This window comes from Nannospalax galili, unplaced genomic scaffold (assembly GCF_000622305.1).
Source record: "Nannospalax galili isolate Female #2095 unplaced genomic scaffold, S.galili_v1.0 scaffold417, whole genome shotgun sequence".
NCBI classification, from domain to species: Eukaryota; Metazoa; Chordata; class Mammalia; order Rodentia; family Spalacidae; genus Nannospalax; species Nannospalax galili.
In genome coordinates this window covers 4,783,715-4,793,116 of record NW_008340785.1, presented here as the reverse complement: position 1 = coordinate 4,793,116, position 9,402 = coordinate 4,783,715, and the positions used below count along the sequence as shown (strand labels likewise).

General features: G+C 37.9%; 1 protein-coding gene across 1 annotated transcript in view; it reads right to left on the bottom strand.

Annotated features, from left to right (window-relative positions):
• The window catches only part of Ros1 (ROS proto-oncogene 1, receptor tyrosine kinase), a 170,801-nt gene that overhangs the window by 85,693 nt on the left and 75,706 nt on the right, over nt 1–9,402 (bottom strand). The window contains exons 19-22 of the mRNA XM_008835788.2: nt 3,720–3,934; nt 3,104–3,264; nt 2,596–2,740; nt 106–368 (exon numbers count right to left, since the gene is read on the bottom strand). Coding sequence (XP_008834010.1) covers nt 106–368; nt 2,596–2,740; nt 3,104–3,264; nt 3,720–3,934 — 784 coding nt within the window. The remainder of the gene's footprint in view (nt 1–105; nt 369–2,595; nt 2,741–3,103; nt 3,265–3,719; nt 3,935–9,402) is intronic.

The following is a 9,402-nucleotide window of genomic DNA, read 5'->3' as shown; positions in this document are numbered from 1 at the left end:
ACACACACACACACACACACACACACACACACACACACACACACACGTTCACCCACACATATACACACACACACACACACACACACATATACAACACACACACACCTGGAAGGCTACAGTGTATCCATGGCTCATGCCCTCAAGCTGAAAAGCCATCACTGAGGAAGTGACATTGACAGAAATCCAGTCTTCAGTTGTTTTGTTTGTGCTACTTTGTTTAGATATACAATAGAAAATTTCAAATTTTGTTAGCACTCCATTTTCATGCTTGGGTTTATTCCACCTAAACTCCATCACAACTTCATTCTTGTTGAAGTATTTTCCTCTTGATAATATAAATATTCTGGGGTTCTCTGGTGCTGATGGAACTGAAAAGTAGAGGTACAGACAGGTCAGGAAATAGTATAAGGCTGACTTTTGCCACTCATGATAAAGGTACAGATATATTAGCAAAAAGAATTTCTCATTTCAGACTGTTGCAGTACGTCGCCTTCATTCTTAAAGCTCTACACGGAACAATAATCTTCAGGAGCCCACCCTGATATTTCAGTACATCTCGATGACTTCCTTCCATTCAGCCCAATGCCCTCTTACTACTGCTTAAGCTCATCTTTCTTATCAGTACTGTAAATGGATCAAAGGTGACTGGTTGTCCTTAAAAATGCTGCATTCACTCTTGTCCTGATACGGTGGTTTAGTGGAAGGTCAAGATGTCAGTTATCAGGATGGACGGCAGTAACTATAACCAGCCTTCAGTTCTGGAGGTGGAATTAAGGATATCAGGGATTCAAACTTCCTCACTCTAAACCCCCAAAGGAGGCAGAAAGTAGTAGATAATATCCCAGGGGTATCGCTTGGGCATTCCCAGATATGCTAGAGCCAAGCCAAGCCATTTAGTCTCAGGTAATTCTACTCTGTATATCCCTCTTCTATCTTGAAACTCTTCTCCAAGGTCTCCACCTTCACCCGTTCCAGTGTCCTTGCTTCTTGTTTTTCCTCATTTACATCATTACTTGACCCAGCCCTTCTTACACTGTGCTGATATAATAGCTCTTCTTGCTCCATCTCTCACAATCCAGCCAAAGTTTCTGAATGTCTGAACATATGAATGTCTTCCATGACCATATTGGTTCATGTGCATCCCCCCTCTCTTAATAACACTCCAGGGATCCTGACATAGGTGATGGTTTCATAGCATTACCTGCTTACTACAAGCCACTACTGTTCAATTTAGTTGTCAAGGCCTCATTTCTCTGATGTTAGCAGTGTAAGTGTTCATCTTCACAGTTTCATAGATTCCATCACAGAAAGCATCTATTCTTATTCCTTATTACATACCCCCAAAATCTAGTATAGGGGCTGCCACATAATAAGTGCCTAATAAAAATTGGCGAGTATGAATAATTGGTTGCTATATTGTAAATATTCTGCAGGTAAGAGGCAAATCTTATTACTCATCCTTGCTGCTGCCAATGCCTGTCAGTTGTTTACCATAGCCCCTAAGGGGATCCCCGGAGGAATATAGTCAAGTCCATTTCCACAATGCCACCAAAGCTGATTTCCCAAAACAATCTTAGAGCATACCTGAATCTAAATGTTAACTGCTTCAGAGCATGCCCATGTTCCACTATTTCGTGAGATCTGTGGATAAGTATTTATTGAGTAAATAATTATAGCAAAATGTGCATTGGCTATGTCCACTATTAGAAGTTTATATCAATTAAATTAATATGAGGCTATCATTTACCAATATTTACAAAAAAATTAAATGAGATTCAATAAAACTATAGTAAAAATTCTAGACTAAATTATTGTCACTTAGTGGCTATTTCACATGAGCAACTACTGGGCTTCCATTTTCACTTTCATACCCAAGACTGTAACATCTGCGCCATGTACCTCAGAGCCATGTGAGGATCAAGCAAAATGGTATTGCTGATGCATAAGTAGGTAATAACTGTCTCATGAAAGTGAGACACCTGTAAATGTGCTTTGTACACCTTAAAATGATATACAAATGTAAGTGTGAGGCTAGTATTCTTTTAGAAATATATTATCAAAAGTTGGGCATAGTAGTGCATGCCTTTCATCCCAGATTGAGGCCAGCCTGCTCTATATAGTGAGGTCCAGGACAACTGGGGCTACAGGGAGACCCTGTCTCCAAATTTTATACATATATATATATATATATATATACAAGAAGCATAGAATTTAGACATGTTATTCATACTCAGAACACTGAGTACTATCTTTGTTAACAACTGCCTTCCAAGAAGTTGTCTCTACTCTTCAGCACCCATTTACCTGATGAAATGATTCACAGACTACCTGAAACATGTGTCCACCTCTTAAATATCACTACAATCAAGCGAAATAGTTCTAAATTAGTCTTTGAAATATTCTTCTTTTAGAATAAATTATGTGTTTATTTTGATGATGCTATTCCAATCTCTAGAAAGCACTGAAAGGTTGTTGAATCTATACACCTGTATAAAACTGAAGGTTATTTTTAAATGTTATTAACGATTCATTCAAGACCTTGTAAAATGAGAGTCTGCCCCTGTTTTTTTAGAGATATTTTTTAAACCCCTGTACCTGATTCAGGTGCATGAAATGATAGGGATGTTTTGTGGCCCTTTCCCCAGTAGGTATAAGGAGTGACAGAAAGATTAAATAAGGCATAGGGCTCCAACCCTTCCACAGTAAATACAGGTAAAGTCTGTTGTTCAATAGCCAGGAACTAAAATATAAGCACAAAATATCATATTTAGAGGAAGAATTATAAACCTTTTTTCCTCTTACTAAAATCTCTACATTTTGGTTCACTTGTAAAAACAAGACTTGAAATTTTGGAAATTCACAATTTCATAATGCATATGCTTTCCTAAATAGACCAATTAAAGTGTATCTAACACAGTAATTAGCACAAAGCAGTCAGAAACTGGCTATTAACGAGGGCTCTTGGGAACAACTTTAATAGGCAAATGCTATGAAAACAACAGAGATGCGTTTGACTGCATGAGCAAAGTATAAATCAGTGTGTACAAGGTTGGTACAGATGCTATAGCAGATTTGGGAAATAATACTTGAACCAAGAGCATACCTTAGAATAAGCACTGAATTCTATACTGTAGAAAACTATACCCCAGTCCACTTCAGGGGGAGCATTCCACAGAATTTGGAAACTTGAAGCATGTCCTTCAATCTTAAATGAAGACTCTTGAACAGAATCTGGGATAACCTTAGGGGCAGAGGAAAAGTTCCCTACGGAATGGAAAAGAGAAAGAAACAGAGAAAGATAAGCACAGTATCATGCTCAGCAGAAACTACTAATAATTAGAACCAAAGCCAGGCATGGTGGTCCATATCTGTAATCCTGGCACTTGGGAGGTAAAATCAGGAGGACCAGGAGTTCAAGGGTAGTTTTAGCTATAAAATAACTTCTAAGCCAGTCTGGGGTACATGAGACCTTGTCTCCAAACAAACTAAACAATAAATAATAATAAATAAATTTCAAATTTTTGTTTTCCCTTTAAGTATCTTTTAAATTGTCTCTTTTAACTTTGAAAACTATAAATTTGGATGAAGATTAAATTTACTGTAAACAAATCAACAAAACTTACTAATACATTCCCTTTTTTCAACATAATTCTTAAGATGTTGATCAAAATAAGTAATAGAAGTGTAGAGGGCAAATAGGTAGGAATAAAATATTATACCTGGTAGAGGCTTGAGGGTTGTCTGAACAATTGTGAACTGATTGAATCTGGCTGGTTCTGAAACAGATACACTAGTTCTCTGACCTATTTCCTGTGCTGTGATAATCTTAAAGCCATTGATCCAGAAAAGTCGACCACTGTAGTACATCAGGGCATTCTGGGAAATCTCAGAAGTGCTCCAGGCTGCAAACTCTGTGATGGTGATATCCCCAACTCTGCTAAAACATAACACCAACTAATGTATGCATCCGAATAGGAGAAGGGCTGGTAGATGCAAGTACTTCTGAAGTTATGTGCTTGCAAATACAAGAAAGAGAGTATGTTTTGCAACAATTGTCAATGTTTTTAAATTTTTTCCTAAATTACCAATCAAAACAAATTTTAATAGCATGATATAGCAATTGAGAGAATGTACACAAATTGCAAGTTTCAATAAATACTTGTGATTTGATATGAGTGCTATGCTATAGTAAAGTCACAATCTGAATTCTCTCTACTTCATTAACAGGGAGTTTGCACCACTGGTTTATTCCATGTATTTCTGTAATGCTTTCAATAGAAGAAAGACCTAATGAAACCAATAAGAATCAGTGTCCAGGGTATATGAGCCTTGCCTCCAAACAAACAAACCAATAAATGGTAAATAATAATAATAATAAATAAATTTTCCTTTCCCTTTAAATATCTTTAAAATAGTCTCTTTTAACTTTGCAAACTGTAAATTTGGGTGAAGGTTAAATTTACTGTAAACAAATCAATCTGTGCAAAAAGCTCAATGACAGCATAAAGATGTGGGGCAGAAGGGCTTTGAGACCAACCAAAGATAATAGGAAACACCAGAAACAGCAACACAGACAACACAGTAACCCACCGCCAGAGACAGCGAGAGCTAAGAGTCAGCAAAATTAGGACTTTCAAAGAACACACTCATTTATTTATTCATTCATTCATTCATTCATTCATGTGTATGAGTGTTATACCTGCATGTATGTAAGTGCTCCTATGTCATGCAGTGCCCTCGGAGGACAGAAGGTGGTGACGGATCGCCTAGAACTGGAGTTATAGTTGTTAGCTGCCATGTGGGTGCTGGGATTCAAACCTGGATCTTCTACAAGAACAGCCAGTGCTCTTAACCACTGAACTATCTCTCTAGCCCTTAATTATAACTTTTTTTAAAAAAAGAAAACCTATTTATATTCAAGAGATTTGAAAAACAAAGACATTCAAACATCCAAAATCCAAAGAACTTGTCAGTATTTATCCAGGATGACCAAGGCTCTACTTTTCCCTCGTGTGGTAGCCATGAAAACTCCAGACCATAGAGAGACAAAAAAGTTATTGACAGGGAATGTCATGAGCTCTGACACTGGCCTGGGTGGGCATCCTTCCAGCTTATCCAATGACTTCACTCAGGCAATCTCACCTAGGATCCAGTTCACATGATACCAACAAGGAGTGCCTACATGTCCACATGATTATGCCCATGCCCCTCTGGGGAATTTATGAATTGGAAGTGTAGGTGATACTTCTGCTGTAGCTAGAACTCCATGTGAAAAATGTAAAATCTCATTTAACCATCTATAAAATGTGGGCATAAGAATACCCAAAATTCTGTGCCTAGCTGAAGCTGATCTTTCACGGATGGATGGATGAAGAAAGCAAATCTACAGTACTACCTCCATCATGAACAAGCAGGCCTAGTAAGGTGAGCAGAAAGAGACACAGAAGACGGTCCCTTTCAGGGAAAGATGTGAAAGATGTGGTCCGTCCCACAGGAGAAACACAGAAGATTGGTCCTTCCATGGTTTCTGCTTGCCAGGGCATGCCTCTGTCCTGCTCTATTAGTCATCTTACTAACCTGCCATGATTATTGCAGTTTGCTTCACCCTTCACTTTACCTTAGTCACACTGCTTGTTGCCTCCACATTATTTATCAACTTTCATAACAGCCAAAATGCTCCTTTTCAAGAGTAAAGAATTCAAGTAAGCTACTTTTAAATTTATTTTAGAGATTTTTTTCTTAATGGAAGGGAGTTTTATTATAAAATTCTTTTTATTTGACTTCTTGTAAAATCTGTTTGGAAGATGGTAGAGTACACCTTTAGTCCCAGCACTCAAGAGGCAGTGGCAGGTGGATTTCTACAAGTTTTAGGCCAGCCTGGTCAACATAGTGAGGGTCAGGCCAGCCAGGGCTACATAGTAAGAACCTGTCTCAAAAAAAAAAAATCTATTTGATTCTTTCTAAAATTCTTCCAGTTGCCTACCACTCAGTAAAAACTGTCTCAGTGATACACAGTATTTTGGAGTGGTGGTTTAATTTTTTAAATTATTTTTACTATACTTATTTATTTTGTATGTGTAAGTACGTGGGCACACAAATGCCACGGTGCCCCTATGGAAGTCAGAGGACGATTTACATGAGTCAGTTCTCTCCTTCCACCAGTGGGTTCCAAGGATCAAATTAAAGTTGTCAAGCTTGGCAGCAAGTACCTTTGCCGGCTGAGCCACCTCATCAAGCCGTTACACTGGCCCCTTTAAAATTATTTTTGTAAGTCATTTTAAAGTGTTAACAATTTCTTCTTCAAAAAAGCATGAATTAGCCAGGCGTGGTGGCACACACCTTTAATCCCAGCACTTGGGAGGCAGAGGCAGGCAGATCTCTGTGAGTTCAAGGCCAGCCTGGTCTACATAGTGAGTTCCAGGACAGCTGGGGCTACAGGGAGACCCTGTCTCAAAAAGACCAAAAAAAAAAAAAAAAAAAAAAAAGCATGAATTATGCCATTTAAAATCAAAACAAGTGAGAGTTTTGTTTTGAGAATTCCATCCACAATACTTCCTTAAGAAAATTAAAACTGTCTTAAAATGCACCATAGCTGAAAATGTGAAACTCAAAAATTATAAATTCTCATGTAGGAGTGTATTACCAATATTATCCCTGTAGTTCTTCTTTCAGTAAGATACTATTCACCCATTCCTATCCAGCAATCCCACTTTGCTTGTCTAACTGCACATTTTAATATTTCTACTTCTCAGCAGAAATTTCCAGCAACCCTCTGAAATAAACCAAGCTCCAGATGGAAGGATGCTCACTAAGCAGGTTGCATTAGGACAGAGAAAGCTGACCCCCCTGGATTCCCAGAGAGCTGCTACAGCCTCACATGTGAAGGTGTTTGTCAGCCTTTCTCTCAGAATTGCCTGAGTCAGCATTTCCAAAGTGTTCTTGGGACCAGGAAAGTCCAAATATCCCTTGATATCACTCTGAGATTCTTCTTTGTTGATAGCCGAAGTTTCCCCTGTTGAGGAAAGCCTTTTGTATATCTGGGTTGGCCCCCAAACTGTTATCTCCTGTCTTCTGCACAACTTCAACTTAACTTCTTTATTTTCAGGAGGTCTGGACTCTACACTCTTTACTTCTCAATAAGCAAAGCTAAACTTTAATGTAAATTCAGTCAAAAAATCATAACACACGTAATAATTCATCTGTAAACCTAAAAATGTACAGCCAATTTTGAAAGAGATGTACCCTAGCTCAGAAAAATGTTATTGAATAGGTTAATGCTGTTGTAATGAAATGCTTCTTCTAATTAAAAAAACAATCATAACACAGTGTGGATATTACAGGCTGTTTCCTGAAACATGAGGTGTATGTAGAGATCAGCAGAGGTTAGTTTACTGATGGTTCATTCAAAAGACTTTGAGTGTATAGATCTGTGTTAGCAGGAAGGCAGAATATGGTGGCAAACAGGAAAAATACAATTATTCCCTTCATAAAATATTGCTGGGGAGCATTTCAGGCAGAAAGAACATCAAGGACAGAGGGCCCTCTGAGGCAGTATAATCTGTCCAGGCATAATGAAATACATCTGAATTTTCATGACAGATACAGTGCTGAGAGCCTCCAAGTCCACATGTTGTTAGACGTTTATAGGTTTATTCTATGCTAAATTTAAGGAAATGGTTGTATATTGCAGAAGGGAGAACAACTTGAGGGACCTAAACTACGTTTCTTAGATGCATAATATGATGAATGATAGCAAAAGCTGAAATCATCTGTAATTCCTTCCTGACAGTCCCTCATAGTAATTATGCGACACTAAGTGTTTGAATATCTCTGGCCATCAGTGTCTTTATCTATGATATAAAGTAATCTCCAAAATCTCACACTAACTCTCTACAGGCTGTGTTCCAGGGCTTTCATCTTATATTTTAATTTCAGATTTGTAACTCCTAGAAGTTAACAATTACTAATTGTTTAAACTAAACATAACAAAGAACACAGATTTTGAAGTATAGGTAGAAATAAAACCTATGACAGTAAAAATGAAAGAAGGAAGTAATAATTAGAAATATACAGCCATGGGCTGGAAAGATGGCTCAGCAATTAAGAGTATTGGCTGCACTTGTAGAGGACCCAGGTTAGATTCCCAGCACCCACATGGTGGTTAGAGATCGTCAATAACTCCAGTTCCAGGGGATCCTACAGCCTCTTCTGACCTCCACAGACATTGCAAAACACAAGTGCATATACACACATGCAGGCAATACACTCATACACATAAAATAAAAGTAATGAATAAAATATTTTAATATATAATCATTTATGAAAACTATATATTCTGAATGTTGATTTGATAAGTTAAAGATGTATAATACAAAACTACACACTACTTTCTTTTTTCAGAATACTGAATAACATTCTTTTAATTTTAGAGAAGCAAAGAATATATAACATGCAAAGAAATTATCCTTAGAATTTCTAAACAATTGACCCAGGCTTCTCCAACATTGATGTGGTTGGAAGCTGCTTCTCCTTTGAACTCACTCTTTCCTTTCCCTGTATTTGTCAGTTCTCACTCTTCACATCCCTCCAAGATGATGATGATGATGATGATGATGATGATGATGATGATGATGACAATGACTATGATGATTCAGAAAGGGTCTCACTGTGTAGCTCTGGCTGGCCTGGAACTTGCTATGTAGGCCAGGATGCCCTTGAACACACAGGGATCGACATTCCACTGCTGCCCAAGTTCTGGGATGAGATTTCTTCCATCTCAGTGCCATAGAAATAAAACTGAGGCATAGACATCACAGGCAAAACTTTAATTTGGGGCAGGAAGGACTTTTCATTTCAGATTTAGGGAGCAGCATTGCTGACCACTATCAGGCTGCTCCCCACGAACAGAAGGTACATTTTTATCTGTGGTCTGGAGTGTTAAGTGAGAATGTCATCAAGATTCTTCAGATGTTTTCTTTGTACACACTGGCCTGGAGCAGGGTTTGTCAGATGAAATCAGTTACTATTGTGTCATTTTAGTATATTTTTATTGAATTTTTGTGCATTTCATACATAAAGTCTTAATCATCTTTATACCCCCTTCTCCATAGCACCTCCCCAACTGAATTTCATGCATTCTGTCATTTATGTTAAGGCTTATCAAGTCAAGTTAGTGTCCCCAGGTATCCCTAAGTGCAAGTTCAACCACTGGGGTCTAGTCAATCTATCTAGAGTCACTCCCTTAAAGATCAGCTCTCCCTCATCCAGCAATAATCAGTTCCCAAGCCCATATGGTCCCTGAGGAACAGATCCTCAAATGACCTTAAGAGTGAAAATAAATTGGTTTATTTGGGCCAACTGTATAGTCTTAAACACTCAAAAGGAAAGTATAACCAAAGATTA